A 23,546-nucleotide genomic window follows, 5' to 3' on the forward strand; every position below is an offset into this window, starting at 1 on the left:
TTATATTCCATTCCTGGTTAATGAAAACTTCCGCTGGATTGGTAAGCCGATCTTTGTTATAAAAGAGGGAGAAAGCTTGTGCTGTTGAAAGAAACGCTTGTTCCTGTCCAGCAAAGTATTCTTTTATGTAAAGTGGCCATAAAGCTCCCTCACTGCTTTCTAAAGTCTTGAAGATTTAGACACACAAGGCATCCTGCAAGCAGACCGGGTCGGTTTGGAGCATGTGATCTGGAATAGCCAAAGCTCCAGTTCCTCCTTAGCTGTCCCTGGCCACTTGTGACCGATTGCATAACTTAAGCTGATCTCAGTTGAAAGACTAATCAATTTTGAAAGTGACTTTGGAAAACTTCCCTGATTTCCGTTATGCTTGTGGGAATCGATTTTAGAAGGGGGGAACAGAGAAAACAAAGGCCAGGTGTCATTTATAATGCCCAAGAAGATGAAGTGTTTTAGGAATATGCATTTAAGATAATTTCCATATTTCTGTAACTGCCCTATCCTAGTTTGGCACCACAAATTCTGTTAAACTGCACTTATATATACACAAGTATTTTGTGGAAAAGTGACTTGCTTTTCAGAATCTACAAATTCCTTAATATTTGCGATCTTGAACCATTGCTGAGGTTTTGTCTGAATCAAGTGGTGCAAATAAATAAAAATTTTATATTTAACCATAAGAACCTCTATACTACTATTCATAACATAATGACACACTTTGGAAAACTGTTCTGACCAAGCGTTTTATAAACTACAATTACTTGAATCAAAACTGAGGCAAGTACTTCTGATTTAAGTGTAATTTTTTACTTTGCTTACGCTTCATTTTTTTTCTGACTGATTCATTGTACTAATTTTGTGATTTCTCGACCTTGCTCTAGGTAAAATCTACAGACAGTTGCTTCTTTTCTGTCAGATGTTTTGATGACACTGTTCATCGTTTCAAGATTCCTAAAAATAGTCTTCCTTCTCAAACTAGAGAGGTAATAATGACTCTTTATCAAAAGCATTAAAATACAGTAACTTCTGTAATGAATAATTTGCATACTATTTGCTATGGATGCATTAGTAGCAGTGTGTTTCATATTTTGATCATCAGGACTCGTAGCTTAAGTGCTGATATTAAATCATTTAACATGGTTATAGATTAAATAGCAAAAAAATGACCCATTGTAATTATCTCTTCTTTAAAATAAGTGCTACCTTGTTTTCCAGCTCTGTTCCCTGTTATCTAGCTTCCTGTTTTTCATTCACTTCTCCGTGTGGTAAATTTCTATTGCAACCTCCTTCTGTTGCACTTTTATAGTTCATTATCCCAATCAAAAGAATGTTTAATGGTACATTCTACTCTTAACCATACTCCCAGATAACCTAATAAATTGTATTTTCTGAAAAAGTGGCTCTGAAACAAGAGAAAAAAATTTTAGGGCTATTTTTAGTATATTTACTGTTGTATTTCTACAGCTGTACTAACTAGAGATGGAGTTGGGGTGAAGGCAACTGGAGTGAGTTTCTAGTTTTGGGCTTCTCACAACAAGAGAGATAGAAACATACTAAAGAGAACCTAACAAAGGGCCATTAAGGTGATTGAAGGGATCAGAGCATCATTTTTACTAGGAGAAGCTGAGAGATCTGGGACTGCTCAGTCTGGAAAAGGGGAGGCTCAGGGAACCTTGACTATGGATGTAAATGCCTGAGGAGAGGTGCGAAGAGGGACAGAGCCGGGCTCTTTTCAGTGGTGCCTGGTGACAGGACCAGAGGCAATGGGGACAAACTGAAGCACAGGGAATTCTCTCTGGACATGAGAAAAAAGTGTGAGGGTAACCATGCACTGGTAAAGGGGGCCCAGAGCAGTTGTGGAATCTCCATCCTTGAAGATTTTCAAAAGCCAACTGGATGTCCTGGCCCACCAGCTCTAGGTGGGCCTTCTTGAGCAGAGGGGTTGGACTAGATGACCTTCAGAGGTCCCTACCAGCCTCAGCCATTCTGTGATCCAATGAACAGGAAAAGAATCTACCTCTTAATTATGATAGTACTTGAGGTTTTGTGCAGAGAGTTTGTAATGCATAAGAAGGCAAATTTTGTCACAGGGACCTCGCTGTCTGAACAGAAACCGAAAGATGAAAAATATATTCCCTACAGTCCTCTAACTAATAAGATTTTTTTTATGTGAACTTGGATAGACTAAGAGTTGGGTTTCATTTGTCTTTAAGGGTTAATAAGTTAAGTATCTGGTACTCTGCCCACAGAGTATTTCATCTGCAATACATGTTACATTTTATAGCAATCTATTTCTTGCCTATTGAGTTATCTCATTTTACTAATGACTAGCTTATTTATATCAAGAGAAATTTTTGTTCTGCTTACATGATACTTTGTTTTGGGGATGACCTTTGAAATATTTATTAACTGTTTTTTTATTAACTCTGGAAAGAGTTGGCTGGAAGCAATAGAAGACCACTCTGCATATAGCACTCATTACTGCACACAGGAACAGCTGAGCAGTGATGATGAAGATGATGCAGTATCTGTTACAGACCTACAGGACACTCTGAAAGTATGTAATAATTACTTGGCTCATGTGTCTGGGCAGTATAGATCAGTATTGTTGAGATACTTCAATATCCCTTTGACTAAAAGTGATGATTCCTCCCATGGATGCATAAGTGCTGCCTGTGTTTGCATTGCTTGCTGTCTTGTATTTCTGCTCAGACTGTGTGGCTAAAATGACATGTTTATCATAGCTACAGGGCTGTGATTTCACTTTTGCCAGCGCTACTGCAAGACAGAAAGCTGCTTGAGCGTTTCAGCCAGGAGAGGGAGCCTTATGTACTGTACTTGTTATCCTCCAGTCTCAGTGTCACCCAAGCTAACCCACATCGAGCTCTGCCTGGACAGAACAGGCAATGAAGTGCTTTAGAAACGATCTTTTATCACCTCAGATCACATCAGATGCATTGTACAGTGACTGCTCATCCCTGCAATGGAAATGAGTAGTCTTTGGTAATTCTAGCATTCAGCCTGTGATTCTTGCTTTTTTGCTATACATGTACTGCTAATACCTTCTATTTTAAGGGAAAGTTGATGCTGCAGTGCAAAAATCTTCATGTGGCTAAACTCCAAGAGGCTTCTACCATTCCTTTTAGTACAAGAATTTAAAGTAGCTCATGGCACAGCAGAGGTGGGAGGATGACTGGCACTGGCAGTCCCCAGCAACCTACAGAAGATGGTATTATTTAAGAGATAACAGTGCACTTGTAGCCCAGAAGATCAACTGCATCCTGGGCCACATCAAAAGCAGAGTGGCCAGCAGGGGAAGGGAGGTGATTCTGTCCCCCTCTTCTGCCTTCATGAGACCCCACCTGGAGTGCTGCATGCAGCTCTGGGTCCTCAGCACAAGAAAGATGTGAACATGTTAGAGCAGGTCCAGAGGAGGGCCACAAGGGTGATCACCAGGAATGAATGAACACCTCTCCTTTGAAGACAGGCTGAGAGGGCTGGGGAAGCAAAGGCTTCAGGGAGACCTCACTGTGGCCTTTCAATTCTTAAAGGCAGCTTATAAGAAAGAGGGGGAGTGACTTTTTACACAGGCCAGCTGTGCAATAGTGATTGCACACTAGATGTAGTTGTGATAGGATAACTGAGAAGAGGAGAGATTTTGTTTAGATATTGGGAAGAAATTCTTTACTCAGAGAGTGGTGAGACACTGGAGCAGTTTGTCCAGAGAAGCTATGGATGCCTCATCCTTGGAGGTGTTCTAGGCCAGGCTGGTTGGGGCTCTGAGCAACCTGGGCTTGTGGAAGGTGTGGCTGGCCAGGGGATGGAACTAGATGATCTTCAAGGTCCCTTCCAATCCAAGTCATTCTGTGGTTTTATGATAACTGTCTCCAGGTTTGAATGCGGGCTTGAAACCCACATTGAATCTTGAGCTTGGTTTCTGCATGTCACTATACTTGCCATTTATCAGTTAACCTATGAATGTGCTTATTTTGTCTTTAAGTTTCTCAAAGAACTCTCAAGGGCTTACTCTTCCCAGATTTTTAAACTGTTCAATAAAGAATGAGGGAAAGAGCAAAAGTGCCGCATACAACAAAGCTTTGGGGGTTAATTTGCTATGTTAAATTAAACAAAATCTAGCCAGTGATAAAATGTTCATTAATATTTTGCTTGTGTGTCTTTGCAGGTAGTTTAAGTAATTTGTTTCAGTTTTTATATACCAGTCTCTGGCCTGGGAATCTTTGTTAAGATTTAATGCTGTCCAAATTTTAAAATTTCACTATAGTAAAGAAAGTAAACATACACTTTTCTTAGAACAAGGCACTTCTGAACTAGCTATCCTTGTTGTCTTTCAGAAAGCACAGACATGCCAACAAAGACTCAGTAAAGAGGTTTCAGACTTCCTTGCAATGGTTAAATCTTTGGATGCTACAAAAGGTAAAGCTTATTCATTTAAAATGTAGTTTGTTACCAAGCAACTATTTTTTTCTTTTTAACAGGATGCTTTTATTTCCCCAAAATCAAATTTTCAGGAGCTTGAAAATAGAGGACAATTTTCCCCATGAAAAAAGATTCAAATAAAGTAGCATTATAGTAATTGCTAACAATTAAGATTTCAGATTTGGAGAAACAACTAAGTATGCTGATTGAAAGAAATTTTATTAGCAACTGTAAATGCAGTGAAACTGCCTCTAGCTATAGTCCTTATTGAGTAGTATCATAAAAATATAACACAGGGTTCTGCTTTCACAAAGAAAATTTTAAAAAAAATCTATAGTTGGTGGCTTACTGTAGTGCATAAGTGTCTCCTCACAGGTACAAAGAGCAGTGAAATCACAAAACTATACAGAGAACTGGAGGCATGGTATGATGGGACATATTCCACAGATTTTGCCATGACTTTTATGCCAGATTTGAATTTCTCAGGTTTCATTTTGAGTTAGAATTCTTAATATGTACCTGGATTTTTGCAGCATAACTGCTAAAATATATCACAGGCATCAAGATGCCAGAGATTTTTACTTGTTTTATTAAGTGCCTTAAACATGTACAGAGGTTGGTAATGTATTAGGCACACAACGGAGTTCTGTAAGAACTTCTGACTCTTCGTCCTTTGGGTCTGAGTCCTAGTTATATATTGTGACTAAAATTATGAAGCTCAGATTAGAGAACAAGTTGCTTGTCTATACAGATCCCTAGTCTGTAGTAGAATACCAGTTCTGAGAAGAAAAAAATTCCTCTTTCATCCCTGTGCCTTTCCAAACGGAGGCTAAAATACAGCTTTTTCTCCACTTGCTACTGGGGTAAGTTACTCTGTGGTGTTACCCTGTCTTTTTCATAAACTGAACTTTACCAAATTTTTATTTCACAAGGCAAGGGGACATTTCATAATGTATATCAGTGTCTTATTGTGAAGCTTTTGTAATTACTATTATAGTAAAACTGAATTTTTCACAAAGAAAACCCCAGTTTGAAAATTAGTGTAAGGTGGATAAATTCCCTTTGGTAGCTACAGAGACAGTTTTCCTGACTCCATAGTGCTGACCTGAAGAACCAATGAAGTTCTTTTTTAAACAAGAAAAACATTTTTAAAAAGGAAATACGCAACTTAAACAACCAATACCCATAGTAACGCAAAAGCACATACTATCTCATTCCTAGAAACTGCTGATCTTGGCCAGTAGCAGTAATAAGTTCCTGTTTTCCTTCCAATGAGTGTTTGTAACTTACTAGGTGAATGAACTGTTTCTGGGTTCATGTGTAACTTCAGTAGGTTGCAACAGAGACAGCTGCTCTAGTTCTCTCATTGTATTTTTGAAGAATTTGTATCCTCTGGCTCCAGAAGAGTGTAAATTTCTGAGTTAGAAACCCTTCTGTGTGGAGTTTTCCCTAAAAGCATTTAAGTAGTATAAAAATGGCTGTGTTGGCACCTGATATTTAAAATTCTCTCCCTAACTGTTTGAACATGCTATTCTGAGTCCAGTTATCTTTGAGACTTATGCATCTTGTATATTACAAATAAAGATGTCTTCTGCACTCAGAGTGCTGCCCCTCCTTCTTGAGGCACTAGCTGTTCTTGGAAGCTGCTGTAAGAGTCAGTTTGAGTCAGTGGTGAGTTCTGGTATCAGAGACCACAATTAATGTGTGGATATGTACTGTATCTTGTCCTGCATGAGCAGTGTAAGTTCAAAAGTAAACTCAGGTACTGTCACTCTTAATCTTCAGTGGTGTGACATCAGCTTGAAGCACCTGTGTTACAAAAGGGTGTCAACTGATCCTGGAGTCTGCAGGCACTAAATGTTGCAATTTTAATTGCAACAACTATGCTTCCTGAGAAAATGGCTTACTTGATTTCCGAGGAATTGCTGCACATCACAAAACTTCACAGATTGACTCATATAATTTCTACCATCTGATTGAGTTGTCATTATTTCCTGTTGGTTCTAGACATGCTGGTTCTATTTCCTGCTGGTTCTAGACTTCTATAAGTGGTCATAGAAGTCGGGATGTGAGGTAACAAGCTGTACTACTTACACATCAGATGAGTCCATGAAAATAAGATCTTCCCCTTTAATTGTTCAGTGTGCTTGTAGTTACAACTCCATCTATATTTTCAAACCTAAATTTACAGCTGCACTGAGCACTGTGTGCTCTTTCTCTCCTATGTAATACATGGCTGAAGGCAAAAAATATCTACATTTTACACTTTTATTTATATTAAACCAGTGCAGAATCCTTTTTATTTAAGTTCTGTCACCTAAAGCTTTAAAATCTAGAAAGTGGTTTAAAGGAGATTGTTGCTAGGCCCTTTCCCAGTGTCCTGCTGCCATGGCTTACTGCCTCTGCTTTCTAAACCATGCTGAAAGAGAAACTCGATCTATTCATGTGCCTCTTATACCAGTACTAGGGAAATGATGCAAAAAAAACCAAAAAAACCACCTCCCACAGATCTTGCAATGCACCAGCCTTCCTGTAGCATGTGAATGTTATGTCTGTGTTACTTAGAGGAAAAAATAATTGAAAGAATCCTGTAGTTTACCATGCCCTTCTAACATTACTAATATTTTTGTGCTTACAGGAATATCTTCTCCCCTCCTGCAGAAAGTTGATGTGGTCTCTGAAGTATCCCAGGAAACATGTGAGGCTCTGGCTGAGTGCCTCAAGCTATTCACAAAGCAAGAAGGGGTATGTATTGTGCTGCATGGGTCTATGAATGGTTGAACAGCTTAGCATATTTGGCTAGTTCCCTGCTTACCTGTTACAAAAATAAATGCACAAACCCATACACTTCATGTTGTCAGTAAGATGTCCTTTTGCATGCTGAATGGGACAAAGATTCGTTCTTCTAGAGAAAGAGTAGGTATATGCCTTGGCCAAAGGATCTCTTAGTTATTGGGTGTTCAGAAAAAAGACATTTTGGTTACAAGCTACTGCTTGTAATGTTCAAACTGAATGCTTGAATTCAATAAAGCTGTTGCTTTGCTGATTTGAAGGTCAAAATATTGAGAAAATTAGGTATTGGATTTTTTTAAAATTTTTACTAGCTAACTGAAGTGTTGAACTATATTGTTTCTGAATTTGTTTTGCAGACCGTGTGCTTAGTGGGTGTGCAAATGCTATTTGTTGAACTTCTGGCTTTCCCAGTAACAAATATCTTGTATAGTGTTAAGCATAATGCAAACACTTCAATTTGGGAATATATGTCAAATTCACTAGTTCCTGGAGTAGGAGAGATGGTATTTTTCTTCGTTCTTGAAGATGCCCTAGTACCATGGAATTGTCTTCCTATTCTTTGGTAACTACAATCCCTGGGTTAGACTCTTACTCTACTGTCATCAGTAAACCGTGTTTCAAAATGAGGTTTGTGTTGGTGCTGTTAGTCTTCCAGTTATTTAACAGTGAGCTACAAACACTGGCTCCATTGTCTAGTTTTGGTTTTTTTCCATTCCTTTCCAAGTCCTTTGTCTCCGGTCACGAGTCTTTTAGACTTACTTAAGTTCTAGCAAAGCGGAACAAGCATTGCTTTTTTTTTTTTACATTGAGTTTTTTCCTTAAGAAAGTCTGATATTAAAGTTGCCAGCTTCATTTGCGGATGAGGGGGAAATTGTTACAACAGTGGGTGTATAGTGTTAGTTGGTATTCTTTAATTGTGTTGGCATCTTGCTTCAAGCCAGACTAAAATAGCTTTCCAGAGTGGAGTATGGCAAAACATATGGTGAAATTGTAATTTCACCTTACTTGAACTTGAATAGTCTCAGTAGGTGTAATAGGGGCCTTATTTTAATCTGGAAGCACATAGATTTGGGTACAGAGGGATAGGCTGAGGTGTGAACTTGATTTTCCACCACAGCTAGTGAAATCAGTCGGTCATGACAGGGAGAAGATGTGATCCTGGAGAGTTTTCTGTCTTGTTATTTTTAAACTTCAAACTACTGAGTTCAGGAATATAGTGCAGGCTTTTAAAGATACCACAATCTCTTCCTAAGACTTGCAGCTTTCCAAGAAGCAACATTCATTGATCATTACTGTTCTTAAACCCACAGCATTTGACTTTGTTGTCCTTTATAAGTCAGGGCCCTGGTCTTTGCCCCTTCAGTGTTGATTTCTAGACTGTCGTTTTGTTGGCATTTGAAAAGCAACGTATATAACCTTGCAACTGTATTGTGCATGTTCCAGGAAATCTGTTTCTCTCTAGAATTAATGTTTTCTCAAGCCTGGTGCTTTTTTAATCTTGCCTCTTTAAGGAGAATTCTTTTTGCCTCTAATTTAAATTGTTAGCATACCAGAAGCTACTGCTTGACTAATGAGGAGAGGCTCCTCACTTCAGTAAGGATAACCACAGTGAACGCACTTTTGGCTCTCTAGAGAAAACTTTATTTAGTGTTACTTATCACTGTGCTTTGGCAATTGTAGCATCATCGCGCAGTCTGCAGATGAAACTGCTAACGCAGCTCTCAAACAGACAGCTTCAGCCGTCTTTCACTTGCGCTAGAAATGCTGCATGAGCGTGATCTCCGATCGCTCCATCTGTCCTCTGCTTCTCCTTGCCCTTGGTGCCGCCGTGCGGGGCTCGGGGCCGCTCCGGCGGCCGCGGGGAGCGCGGCGCGGGGCCGGCCCGGCGGGCGGGGGCTGCGGCCGCAGGGGCCCCGCGCTGCTGGCCGCCACCGCGCCGGGAAAGGCGTGACCTGCCCGCTCCGCACGGCGGGAGCAGCTGTGACGCCGCAGAGCCCGGGAGCGGGGGGCGGGGGGAGCTTCCAAAAATAACTCAATGCGGCGGGGCTCCGTTTGGGGCGGCCCCGGAGGGCTCGGGAACCCGCACACCCCGCGGGGCCGCCCCGGGAGCCGCGGCGGTGAGCGCCGGGCAGCGCCCCTGCCTCGGCGGCGGGGCGGGGGCGCGGCAGGGGCGGGCGCGCTCGGTCTTGTCAAGCCATTTTTAGCCGGGCTCCGTGCCCACCCCGCCGCTTCGGGCTGGTTTCCTCCTCCTCCTGCGCCGCCGCCCCGCGCCCGGCGGAGCCCGGCGGGAGCGGCGTTGAGCGGAGCCGCGCCCCGGCTGCGCGGGGCGGCCGCGTCTCCCCCGCCCCGCCCCGCCCTGCGCCGCGCCGGGGCGGCCGCGGAGCCCGCGGCGTGTGGTGCAAGGTGAAGGGGCCGCCCGCGGCGTGTGCCCGCCCGGCAGGTGCTGCCGCCGCTGCTGCGAGCGGGGCGGCTTCCCACGGAACGGCGCCGCCCGAAATCGTCCCGCGGTATGTAGCGTTTGTGATGGGCTGGGGGCTACTGCTCGTAGCTCTGCTTCCTTCTTGACATTGGGATGAACCCTTTAGTGTCAAGCAGATGAGAGCACAGATACTTTTTGCCAAATAGTTAAAACGTGTGAGGGCAACGGGGAATGGAACTCGGTTGCTTTAATCTGAGTATTTGCTGGGGCGTTGGTGTCGGAACCAGCCGGCACAACTTGAAATGTTTTCTGCAGTGACTTTGGCACAAGGTTAGTAGGTAGTGTTTGAAAGCAGGATTTGCCTTGGACTATTTCTACCAAATCTCAGAACCTACACTCCTAAAGCAGTTTGATTCTAGTAGTTTTTGTGTCCTGAGTTATTTTATGTAGTTGTAGGAGGAGTTCAACTTAAGTTCTTTGCATGCTATTCTCTCTGCTAGATTTCCGGAATGAGTTTAAAATTCATCTCCAATACTTGACCTACCTGTACTGAAGCTGTTTGAAATTGATAGAAAAAAATTATTTATTTAAAGAAATCGATTTTCTCCTTTTTTTACCTTGCTTCTTCACTAACCAATGCTTAGGTAAAGCGTGTAGATCAGTATCTTGAATTTAACACTCTTAAGTTTCACTTTTACCATCAAGAGATATATGTAACAGTAAATTAAGAGCTTGTATCGTGTGAGTGTAGAAAGAAAAGCAGTTGTAAGCTGGTTTCATTTGTAGTCTGTTTGTGGCTTTGATCTTCAGCCCTTGCAGATGTTGTCATTCTTTCTAGTTTGCTTTTGTCTTAAAAAGGGGACTTGTTTACAAGCTGGTGAAAAGCCTTAGCTGATGAGATAAGGAATTCAGGAAAGGCTTCTTCACTTTTTGCGTTAAATGAATTGTATGTTTCAGCTATGAAGAATTTGTTATAACAAATTAAGCTTGTTACTTCTACAGAAGCTTTTTAATATTAAAATACTATGGGTCATAGTCCTTGAACTTAGCTATGTTTACCATGGCGTAATGTGCTATCTGTTATATGTACATCCTGCAAATAAAAAATGTGCACACAGTTCAACTGGTAAATACCAATCTCGGGAAGTTCAGTGCACTGCCTTAGTTTATTTCAGATTTCTTGGAAACATTAATGAATCTCTGAAGGTTAGATGTGTCTGTGTGTGTTCTTGTGAGTGAATGCTTGCATGCTCTTTGGCATACAAATAGTTGTCTTTAATGTATTTCTGATTTGTCTTGTGGGAGACAGGTGTGAGCACGGCTGTTATCACTAAAACCTACTTCCCATCTTACTGTATTGTGAATGAAGAAGGTGCCTGTAGGCTGTGTCCAGATGACTCTGTAATGAGAAATTTTATTATCTGTTTCTTCGTGGGGGTGCAGGTGGGGAGACCAGTGATGAGAATCTGCAGTCAAGGGAGAAATGCTGATAAAGGCACCCTGTCCAAATCTGCTGCAGAAGTCCTGGCATCCATCAGCAGTCCTTTTCTTCCACCTGCAATATCATCAGCTACATTAACCTCTATAAGGTCTTGGGAGCCTCTGGTGTGTGGGAGGGAGAGATGAAGAGGGGTAAGGGACTCAAAATCAGAGAAGCTAAGAAAGAGGTTAATGATAAGTTTTCTGAGTTAGGCCTAGTAAGGGGATCCTATATTGGCTGGCTGCTAAACTAGACCTACAACAATAGAGTCCACAGTCCCACAGGTGATAAAACCTGTGCCTTTGTTTTTCTGGTCTTTTCTCTCTGTGTTTAGAAACAAGTGACAGCCCTATTTTTAAATTTTTATTTTTATTCCTTTCAATCATCGGAGCACAGAGGAATTAACGTTGTCCATTCTGTTCAGCTCTTGCTAAAAGTAGCAGAGATCAAGGGAAAACCTCAGTGTGTCAAGGCCTTTAGGCAATGCCCTGAACAACTGGAATGCTGTTCAGGTTGTATGCTTGTGGAAAGGAGAACAGTTTTCAGCCGGTTGGTGATTGGACTGAGGGCAGCAAGAGCTTTTTGATGGTGAAAGAATCGAGGTGTACCTACATTACGAAAACCTTTATTGGCTCTTGGTCAGTAACTGACTTGATCCTGTTTCTTTCCTTCTCCTCCAAATGAGTGGAAATGTACTAGAAATACCTAGTGCAGATTGAATCTTCTTTGAAAGTAACAAGTTCATTGGAAGGTTCTCTTCATGCTCAGATGGGCTCCCTAGTAAAGATTGGTATTTTTCCCTTAAGCAGAGGAGCATAGGATATAAAGTGTTGTGGAATGTTGTATAGGCAGGATGTATAAGAGAACAAAGCTACCGACAGGAAAGTAATTTGATTTTTTCTCCTGCTAGAATGTTGACAGTTCTACGCATGCCTTGATAATTCTTGTTGTACTAATTTTTGAGTTCTGTATATGCACGTCTTTCTTGTGGGCTAAAGCTCTATAGTGAAGGTATTAAAGTGAGAGTAACTTAGTAGTGAGACGTTTGTGGATGGCATAGTGTTCTTCCTCTGAAAGCATTTTTTTTTCTACCAGTGTACTGCCGCCTTGCAGGTATAAAGCTAACTACACATCTGTGAAGACAACGTCCTTACCAGCAGAGGCAGCAGTTTAGCAAGTCCAAAGTACCTCGGAGGTAGGGGAGTTAGAGAATGTAACTTCTTTTTTCTGAGATTTCCCTGGAGCAGCCAAGATTCAATAGGTCACCAGAGTGGGAAGTGAAGCTAAGCAGCAGCCCAGACAGAAGCTTTTTAAAATAAGAAATACTGTGTTTCCATTCAGGGGAAAGATAAGTAAATATTACTGGTGTTCTTTTATGAAGAGTATTATGTGTGTTGACAGAGTGCTTGTCTTGAAGCACTTGATAGGTTTTGAAGCAGTTGATAAAATCCTTGGTCAAGTGCTGTATTTGGAAAGGATTCTGGGTGAAAGATGGTTCTGGCTCATAGAAGGACGTTCAGGTATTACTACAGGGTAAAAGACAAGTGCTTCTGGTCTTTCTAGTACCACAGGGTCCCAACTCTGGAGATTTTTTTTTGGGGGGGGGAGGGGGGAGGGCTGTTTTCTTATTTATTTGTTTTCTTCAAGACTGCCGATACAACCTATCACCAGTTACAAGGCAAGAGGTGACTTTGAAGTGTACAAAGTGACATACTGACTTCTAACGACAGGGAAACTCTTACTGGCCTGCACCTCAAAGAGCTTGCATGGAAGCTAGTCAGACAGCTTGTCTGAAGGCATTCCCTGCTCCTCCCTGTGTAGCCCTGCTGGGAGCCCACTGCTAACCTGTTCCTGCACTTTCCACAGTGGGTTAATGCTTATTCAAAGCTTGCCCTGTAGATGCGTTTTTTGTTGGCGGTTGTTGTTAAGCAGCCTTGTGTAAACTAACTTGGAATCCATTCATGGGCCTCTGGGGAAACACAGTGTAAAAACATACTGGTTTGAAATGAGACTCCTCCTTAATGTGCTTCTGCAACTCCTGCTCTGAGGTTTACTTCTAAGGTCTTGTCGACCACTTGTTTGAGTCCTTAATTTTTAATGTTGAGAAAACAGTCTTAGCTGAGGCTGCAGGGGGAAAAAACCCAAGCAGAATCAAATTTAATGGAATAGTTCTTGATAGAGTAAGCTTCTCAATATGAATTAGGAATTTTGTTTTCTATGAATGTATTTGCAAAATTATACTCTTGTCTCCAGGCTGATGGAGACAAGCAGAAAAAGAAATGTATAAGATAGATATTTTCTCTAAGTGTTTTCACTGCTTAGTGCTATGAGAATATTGTTTTTCCTCTCATGCTTGGAAAACAAACTGGAGTGAGAAGGGTGCACACTTTTATTCTTCTGATGTCATTGTGATGTCATCATGGCACATAAAACCGATCAGCTTATTTTCCATGTTCTGGCTTAATTTGTACTTGATGTGTTTTGGAAGAATGATTAAACAGCACAGTTCTAAAACTTGTTTGCTCCCAGCCAGCCAGTGTATTGTCAGCTAAGGACTGGTAACATTCCAAGAAAAAAAAAATGAAGCAGCAAAAAACCAGGATATAAAGGCTGAACCTATATGCCTACCACCATACCTGTTAACTTTGTTTGCTGGGATTTTGCATGCAAGTGTGTGAGATAATTGACTGCAGTCACGGTCTAGCTGAGTGGTCTGGTTTTGTGTCTCAGCTGCATAAAACATCAGAACACCCAACTGGATAACTGTGGTCACACACATTTACTAATTCTCTGAAGATGTATTGTTCTTCTTGACCTCTCTTTCTTGAAACTTAATTCATGAAAAATACTGTATAAGAAAATAAGGCCTCTTGTTCTATGTAAGTCTGATAAAAGCTACTTCATGAGAGTAATAATTTAGAAAATTAATTTCTACACATACGAAAAATAAATTTCATGTAGACTTTCCAGTACTGGATATTAACACATGCTTCTGGGGGGACAGAATATTTAGCTCTTTATTATGCATGTGTTTTGTGTGAAGCTGCTCTAAAGGCAGTGTTTCTGGGCAGTGTAAGTAACTTAAAGCTTCATGTCACTGAACAGTTGTTCAGTCATCTTAAACTTGTCATGTGGTGGGATTTTAGTATATTTTGGTTTTATTTGCTTCCTTAAACATCAGTGATACCATATCTCTTGCCTTATGGGCTAGTAGGCTGTCCATGTGTAGTCTTTCCTTGAATAAAAGAGATTGACTGAATCTAAACTTACTTTTCTCCTGTTCTGTTTTTTTTTAGTTGGCTTATTTTAGTCTCTTCTAGTTCCATGAAATACAGGGGTCTTCTAGCTATGAAGGAGAGAATGGATGATTTCCATTTAGACAGTATTAGTGCTTATGGAAGGATGTGTTGTCCATTGTGCTTTTTGCTTTTAACCTAAATTTCACCAGGTCAAAGTCGTGGTATTTCAACCAGAAGTGCTTTTTGCACTTTATTTTTTATTCTGACTTATTAGAGCTGATACCATTTTTATAATCAAGATAAGCAATTGTGGAATTTGACCTCTTGTCTGTTTTTTTTAATCTTTTGACCAAAGGTGTACTTGTTGGCCTCCCTCTCCCCACCCCCCTAGAAGGCCAGTGATTTTAAAAGCTTAACTTGTTTTAATATTAGTATTCAGAAGTGTGTTATCTCTGCTTGCTCTGCTGCCCAGTGATGAAATTCCTTAGTACAATGCTAGCTGCTGAGTCACTGACGATATCACTAGAATTGGTAAATGGGCTGTGTTCAGTATTTACACCCTGAGAGTAAATCACTGGTCTTGTAGTTTTCCTTGAAGGTACAGGCCATGCCTGTTCATAAAGGAATGTTAGTAAACTCTTTCTCTGTATTGCTTGTGTTGTTCTTAATGTCACTCTCCTTGAAATGCAGCAATAATACACTTAAATAATAAATGCTTTCAGTGTTACGTGCAAATGGGAAATACAAGCCTAGGCTATCAAGGTTGACTGATTAGCACACACAGAACGAATTATGCTCCATTTAAAGTGAACTTAATGTTGCTGCAAAGAAATGGTAAGGTAGAGCCCCTCTTACAGAGTGTATCCATTTGTTGTGAACATCCTGATGAGTCCAGTATAAAGAGGATGCATGGATTTCTAAGCATAGCCCTCATCTAAATATCTTGTCTTTGGGAGTGACATCTGTGATGTGCTTACTTTGGTTGCATAGCTTCATTTTAAGCCATTTGTAAGGTAAATGTGGACTCGGTGTTTTTGAATAGGAATGTTTTCCCTCCTCTCGTGCTTGTCAGGGCTACTTTATTAATGTTAAAATGTGGATATCAATGCAATAACTCTTGGATCCGTGGGTATGCTAGGAGACTTTGAGAATGGCTTTAGAGCATGCCTATTTGAAGGGGGTCTGCAGTGTACCTTCATAATGTAGGGGTACTTTTTAACATAGAAGTAGATTGCAAACTTTTTCATCTGCTTCAGGGAGTTTTGTGTTGGCAAAGCTACACTGCTTCCACAACAAAATCTTGTTCAAATATGTTTGACCTTTAAATAGAGATACAGCTTCTTGTTAATCTTGAAACATAACAGTATCACTATTGCACACCCCTATTTTTGAGTCAAGAACTATGGTGGGAGAAAGGGTAGAGAGAACAAAACTGCTCTCATCTTGTCTGGAACTATTCAGTGTAATTGGTCAGAGTATCAACCTCCAGGCCTTGAGCAGGGCTACAGTAGCAGAAAAGCATCTGCGGGAGCTTGGTGGGTTTGACCTGATAGACATAAACTAAGGGAACACCCATAAACAAGGCTTTTTTAATCTTGAGTTGTCAAGATGATAGTATATCTCCTCTAGGTAATGTGGTAATCCATGTATGTCGGTAGTTCATATCTTTCTGGAAATACCAAGATTATTAATTGTGGATGTATCCTGTGCTATGCATCCAAATTGGATTGTGTGTTTTTCCAGTGAAACACCTTGCTGCAAGGTCAGACAAGTCAAATTGAGGTTAAAATGAGCTTGCTGAGTCTTTCAGACAGCTGGAAACCTTAGACAGCAGGCATCTGTGCCTGTGGATAGCAGAAATCTGGTTTTGTCTGACCTGTATCTCCTCCACCTCTGAAGGGTCATTTTGGGCTAATGCCTAAACCCTAATTTCACAGAAGAACAAAATGGAAATGGTTGAGGTTGGAAGGCACCTTTGGAGGTCCCCTGGTCATCACCCCCTGCTCAGTCAAGGCCACCTGGAGCTGGTTGCTCAGGACCATGTTTTGATGGCTTTTGAATATCTGCAAGGATATAACCTCTATAACCTCTGTGGGCTGCCTGTGTCAGTGCTCTGTCACCACCACAGTGAAAAAATGTTTCTTGATAATCAGAGGGGATTTCCTGCCTTTCAGCTTGTGCCCATTCCTTCCTGTCCTGCCACTGGGCACTACTGAGAAGAGCCAGGCTCCAGCTGTCTTTGCATCCTCCCTTCAAGTATTTATATAGATGAGATTTGCCTTGAGCCCTCTCTTCTCTAGTTTGAACAATGCTTAGACATACAAATACTTAAGGGGTGGGCCAGTATAGTAATGTTAGAAAATTTCAAGGAGCCATGTGTCAAAGATCAGCTGATGATATATGGTCACTGCTTTTTACTATTGTCTTTGTTCACACATGCATTTATTAAATCTAAAAAATGATGTGTCATTCTAGACTGTCAGATTCTGTTTCAGCTTGGGGTGGGGAGAATGTAGAACTTTCATCAAATCTGCAAGTTCTCTTCTAGCAGCCAGTGAGTTTTGTTGGAGAAGTTTGTAAAAGATCTTAGAAGTTTAATCTGGTATCTCTTCTTCTTCTGTACTGTAGATGCTACTGGATTGCATATAGGGCAGTAGTAAATAGAAGACTTGAGAGTAAATAGATTTGCTGCAATGTTCTTGAAAAAGATTTTTAAAAACTCAAACAAATACAACAACAATAGAAAGGCCCTATCACGTAAGGGCAAAAGTATTTGAGATCATTCATAAGGAGAAAAGATCTGCTTTACTAAAAGAGAACACTGGGATAATCTAGTTCTGCACTGAATTTCCGTACTCCAGAGATATTTGTCTGTCTGCTGTAACTGCTGGACAAATGTCTGTGTGACATACTCTAATTTCAGGATATGTCTTATCAACCTATCCAGGGCCTGGCTGAAGTCTGCTGGCTGTTGCCTGCCTAGGAGTAAGGACAAAAACAGTGTCTCAGAGGAAAATCATCCCTAAGAAGGGGCAATCTTCTTAATGCTTCAAGTCCTTCTAAAATCTGAAGTAGAAGTGGGATTTTTGCATCTGTATCAGTCTTTGAAGTCTGATTCTTCAATATTGGAAACATGGGACGAACATGGGCTGTAGCAGAAACAGCAAAGAAGGCTTTCCAGGGTGGATTTTATTTGGAGATCAGAACTCCAGCATTGCATTGTAAAACTCACTGTTGATTTCTGGCCTATGTAACATTTTTCATATCAATTTGGTTAGTGTCCAAAATTAAATAAAAACTAGCAAGTGAGACATCGGAGTTCTTCAGAAATGCAAAACAACTGTACAAGCATGCATGTTTGTTTTGGAATTTCTTTTTTTTTAAAAAAAACTATCAGACTGCATGAATAATGAATAATTAACAAGATTCCCAATGCAGAGCTTGTAGAACAGACAGCCAGCTTCAGAAGTGTTACATTTTTTTAATAGGAAGCTGTTTTCACTCTGAGTCAACAACTGAGTCCAGCAGCACTAGTAAGCCAGTAAGAGCCAACAAAAACATGGCAAAAACATGACATTTGCTTCAAAAGAGAAAACATTACATGCATTTGCCATAATCCAGTTGGGAAGAAGTGTTGGGGAGAGATTACAAAGGGGTTGATCAAAGTAATCAGTGGTGTATACGGAAGAATACTTAAGGGAAGTAGTTAGATCAAAACTGCCCTTAAGATCTATTTTCAAAACAGTCCTTAAGAATAAAAAGAAAATGTTTCCTGTATGCATTCTTAAGAACTCTAACATCTTAAAATCTGATCTCTCCATGGGACTAGCAAACTTCAAAGATGTCCAGTCCCTCAAAGGGAGAAGACAAAATGTTGTCCCTACTGGGTCTGAAATCATGCAGCAGCATGCTGTTCTGGTTCTGCTGGAATCAGTGTAATAGATCAGCTTCAATGAGGCCTTTAGTTTGAGGAAAGTTACTTGTGACATATGCCTCTGAGAACATAAATGCCTAATCTTGCTGGGACAGTGAAATACCCTTGGGGTGTGGATTTTCTCTGGAAATCTTATAGCTCTGCAACTCAAAACGTGCTTCCCAAACATGTGCATCACTGCAGCTGTCATTGAGTCCCAGCTTGTTTTGGCCTTAGTGTTGGCAAGAGTGAATAGCAGCCATATTTATTTTCAGCATTACTCAGAACAGAAACAATACTTCACAGAAAATGGCAAAATCAGAAGGCTTTTTTCTTTGAAGTCCTGATATTTGGCTAATCATTATTATAGTACTGGAACACAAGCAGGGACAGAATGGGCTGTGGAGACTGGCAATTTCTGCAGCTCTCAAACCTAAGTAGGCCTTGTGACATTTATCAGATTACAGTTGAATTGTTTAAGTAAAACGTGAAAAACAAATACATTGGAGAGGAAGACAGAATTGCCATTGAGTCTCTCTTTACAAACAATCCAGAAAGAATTTTTTTTAAGTCTTGACTGTGCAGAAACACTTTGAAGAAAGCAGTTTCTCTGATAGAAAAGCTTAAATCCAAGGTTTTTGGCCAAAACCAAAACCTAATCTGCAATCAACAGTTAGTCTTTGCAGTTTGCTCATGTGCTCGTAGATAGGTTCCTGGCTGGGAACTGCGACATTCTCCACTGGTTAAAATTGCAGTGCTTCAGCAGCCTCTGAATAAACAGACTCTGACATAGCCAAATGTGGAAACAGGAGAGGGGAAGGAAGGCAGCAAGGTCCGTGTTGTGGAGGAAGTGTTAGTGTCTTAGGAGGGAAAGGTGGGAGGCAAGCAGTCCTTGTCCCTAGCATGTGGCTAGTTAGGAAACTGTTATTCCCGGCACTCTTGAATGATGAGTTTTTATATTAGATATGTACACTGGGAGAAAAGTGCTGGGTGCTCTCAGCATCTCCAGATTTTCTCTTGAATAACAGTTCTCTTACAGCCTAAATGTCTGCCTGAGGTGATGTGATCCTGCCAAAGTAAGAGTTCCTTCTGTGTGGATGATAGCTTGGCTCTTGCTTCCACTGTATTTTTCTGCTTTATGATCATACCTGAGCTTTTCCTTCATTAGCAGAATTTAATTGTATTAATAAATCAAATATAGGGAAATACTACAACTTTGTGCTCTGAAGAATGAAATGTAGCCGTTCCAAATCAGCCCTGCTAAACTTGTCCTTTTGAACTTTGATGTGAATGTTCGTAGTTGACTAACAATGAGCTCTTGTGTTCATCTGAGGAATGACTGAGGCAGTCGTATGACTTGTTCTACGAAGTCTTTGCTTTCTTCCGTAGACTTTGGGTTGGGGTGTAAGAGAAGAGATTATCAGGACTTTAAGTTGGTATGTACGGGGTTTGATTGTGTGTATGTGGGTCTTTCAGCCTCTGTACAAAAAGAAACTGTGCTGGTGGCGTTCTCTGTATATGAGTCTGAAAGCAAGCCAGCTGTTATTTTTGCCCTGCAAGTGTGTTTTCTCTTTTGAATATGATGATCTCAGTAAGATGTGGTGCTCTGATGCTGTAGAGTCAGCTGGCTGGACTTTGGAGATGAAGACTGATGCTGTCTTGTGATACAGTAAATAACCCTTTGCCTATCACCAGTGAGCTCAGCTTACCTTCTCAATTAAGTGATCACATCTTGTTCTGCTTTTCAGTAGTTGCAATAGCAGTAGTTCAAGTCACTTTCACTTTCTAACTGTGCTGGGTTTAGATCTGATAGATCTCTGAAGCCAGGTGACTGACAGTCTTATGGCACAGAGAGAGGGAAGACCTGAGCAAGAAGCAATGGCTGAAGTAAAGCATGACCTATTTTGGATCAGTCTTCTGTTCCCTGGGATGAGCCAAGACTGTGATGAAGTTTACCGGAGCTAGTTTATTCCAGCAAATGAAGAGTTAGGATGTAAGACTTTAACATATGTTTACATAGCAGACATTTGTCACTAGTGCTTGATGGTGCTGGGGAGTAGTGAGTCAGCAAGAGGTTCTTTGTAGAAGGGCCTGTGTGTAAACAGATCAGAACTCCGAAAATTTTGTGTAAAATATTTACATGCTTTAGGACTCTGGGGATGTGTTCATGAAAGTGATTGCATCTGTTTGGGAACGCTGTTGTTGCTTTAATATGAGCTGTCACACTTGCAGTTTTTTGATGTGCCATAGGAGTATTCGTAAATCAGTCATTCCTTTATCTAGCACCTCAAATACCTGAGGCATACTTGTAAAGAAACATTCTGAAACTAGAACTGTTCCTGCTTTTTGGGGGTGGAAGGTTAAGAGAAAAGCAGGATTATACATACTCATATCATACACTAATGTGTGCTTAGTGGGAGTTAAGTCCCATGAGTAGAGGTAAAAATCAATAGTTTTCTAAAATTTGTTTTCTTTCTGGGAAGCATCCTGCATTGAAGTTCAAGTATGGTTAAAACTATGAGAACTTTCGGAGTGAGCTCTCTTTGAGAGTAACTGGTTTCAGTTTCCACTTCAGTAGCAGCTTAAGCAGCAATTTGGTACTATTCCAGGTTGCAGAAAGTCTTAACAGCACTTTTCATAGAAGTCTATCCTGTAGAACTAGTGCTGCAGTAGCATGCTTTGAAGTTAGCTGGCAATATATCTAGAACTGTTCAGTTTCTGAACAGATGCACCTCAAGGAAAATATTCAGTCTTTACATTTCTTCCTTTGTTCAAGACACAGAGGCAGGCCTGGCTCTTTATAAAACTTTTTAGTTCTCATTCTATATTAACCGATTTACTCAGCGCTAGTTCAAACTGGACATCACAAAGAACTGGCTTATGCAAGAAGGCACTAGCAATAGGGACTGTATTGTACTAACAGCAAAATTGCAACTGTATGAGCTTGTTAGAATAGACACACTGTATATGTATCAAACTCTGCCTCGAGGTTGTGGTTTCCACTCTTTGCCTCAGATTTTTTTGTAGGGGTTTTCATTTAGTATGAAAATCACAGAAGAAGAGACAGAGTTCTCACTTTAGATTCTCAGTGCTTTCCGTGATGGGTTTTCTGCAGTGTGATGTGTTACAATGCAGTGCTTTGTAAGTTCTGTCTTTCAGGATAGTGTGTCCTGTTAGAGTAGCTGACCATGGAAACTATCAGCTTCATATGAATAGCAAACTATATTGCAAAAATAGCAAAAAAATAGTGAAATGGCAAACGAATGGCAGGTTTGATTTGCTTTACTTTATTACAGAAAGCATCAGGAGATGTTCACATGACATGCCAGTTCTACTATTGCAGTGTTTTTCTAATTCCTTGGTTATGTGTTAATTTCCAGCCAGGTGTTAGACTAGCCCCTACCTTCCTACTGAAAAGTTGCACCTCATTTCTGTGCCTTGTGGCAAATGTCCCATAAGAAATTACATTTTTGGGAAGGTGGAATTTCTGTGGCATTTGGACAAAGCCATTCATTTTGAAAACCAAACCCTCCCTTCTGAGTCGTCAGAGATGTTGGTGAGGCGGTGTCACAGGCAGCTCTCCTGTGCTCAGCTTACTGCAGAGCAGGGTTGGTACGCAGTGTTCTGACATTCCAGCAGTCTCCCTTCAGATCCCCTTGTGGTTTCTCTGTGAAAGAGGAGGTACTTCCTTTCAGCACACCTCTGAAGTCTGCTTGTTCTGGGCAGTCATTCCTTACGCTGAAGTTGAGTGCTTGAAAATAAAATATAACTAAATCACACAGCGGTGTTGTGAAGTCTGTCCTTTTTCTCTCCGTCCAGGAGAAGTAGGATCTAAGGTATGCTGTCTTTTTATTTACTGTTTTAACGTTGAAAGCATGTAGTACTGCATGTTATTGAAGTGTCTGTATTAGTTCTGTGCCCTGCTTGCTGTATTTTGGGTTTAGTGTTCATTTGCAGCTGCAGCAGCATGTTGCTGAGATGGTCTTCTATTAGCTAGGCATAGAGTGGTGTGATCCTTTCCTACCCTACAGAAGTGCCACTGTTGTTGTGCATTAATTTAAATTAAAAGCATCCAGCACCAAACAAAGCAAGTATTTTGGGTATTGTATTGAGATGTCTTCAGGATGGACAGAGAGGCCTTGGTTACAGGCTGTGCTGATACAGTTCAAGACTTCAGCCTTTAAATAAGAAAAAAAGGGGATAAAAAAGAGAAAAAGGAGTGGTTTGGTGCTTTTTACTGATTTCCCACCTACCTAAGGAAAACTGAGGGTACGGAATGGAGTGGGACTGGTGTTTGTTACACCCAGATGATCTTTTTGATATTTTGGAATAGACATGTGAAGTTTCTGCTAGTAGTACACAATGAAGAAGTTCGCTTTTAAACCATGCTCTTGTGCTTAGCAGGATTTCACATAACATGGAAAGGCAATAGGAGTATCTGCAAATAGTTTGTTACTTTCCTTTAACAAAAGAAAGAGAAGTCTGATTGCCAAAATAACTCACTTCTACTATTTAAACTCACAATGTGGTGTTCACAGCACCAAATGTTACAGTAGCATTTACAGAAATGTTATAGGAAGCTGTTGGAAGCAGATTTCCATTCAATTAAACCAAAAGTGAAACTAGTTACCAGACCGTGGATATCAAACATCTTCAGCTGGAGAAGTACGTTTTTAAAAGTGGATGGTTGCACTGACCTAGATACACTGACGGAGAACCACCAAGACTTCAGTCTGAGGTTATAGCTGTGTCTATAGCTGTGAGGATAATGATGGAGTGACTGTTTACTTCTGTGAGACAAGGGTAGATAGTTTCCATCAGAAATAGTAAATCTGAAGTTTGACTGTAATACCATTCTCTTCAGAGATGGAAGCAAGACTGATCTAAAGTGTCACTGTCTAACAGTGTCAGCGCAAGCCCAGCTTTATTGATAGCTATTTGCTCTTGTGCAAAACAGCTCCTGACAAGGATAAGGCCTGGCCAGCTGGGCATTGGGAACTCAGCTGGCCTCATGCTGGGTTCACTTGAGCACTTGGTGCCACTTTCTGCATAAAGCTCAGAGGAAGCACTGGCCTTGTGGGCACCAGTGACTGGGATTGAATAGGTGGCAGCCGTTCCGTAGTTGGAAGGTGAGGAGCTGAACCCAGTACAATTTGGCATGTGTCTCTTCCTCAGCTCAGGCTGTACCATGAAAGCTACAGAAACCACGGCTGTATTACAAACTTGTGCCTTTCTCTGGTTGTCAATAAAATGATTCTTCCAATAATT

At 40.9% G+C, this 23,546-nt stretch overlaps 1 protein-coding gene across 3 annotated transcripts in view; it reads left to right on the forward strand.

Moving 5' to 3' along the window:
- Positions 1-23,546, forward strand: part of OSBPL1A (oxysterol binding protein like 1A) — a 77,206-nt gene that overhangs the window by 20,441 nt on the left and 33,219 nt on the right. For 2 of the 3 annotated variants that reach the window (XM_066182408.1, XM_066182413.1), the window contains exons 13-16: positions 879-980; positions 2,432-2,554; positions 4,350-4,431; positions 7,073-7,179. In XM_066182408.1, coding sequence (XP_066038505.1) covers positions 879-980; positions 2,432-2,554; positions 4,350-4,431; positions 7,073-7,179 — 414 coding nt within the window. Of the gene's footprint in view, positions 1-878; positions 981-2,431; positions 2,555-4,349; positions 4,432-7,072; positions 7,180-9,602; positions 9,735-23,546 lie in introns of those variants that run through there. The other variant, XM_066182419.1, reaches the window with a different exon arrangement.

Source organism: Chamaea fasciata, unplaced genomic scaffold, assembly GCF_029207755.1.
Source record: "Chamaea fasciata isolate MVZ Bird 193981 ecotype frontalis unplaced genomic scaffold, bChaFas1.0.hap1 SCAF_1, whole genome shotgun sequence".
Lineage (NCBI taxonomy): Eukaryota > Metazoa > Chordata > Aves > Passeriformes > Sylviidae > Chamaea > Chamaea fasciata.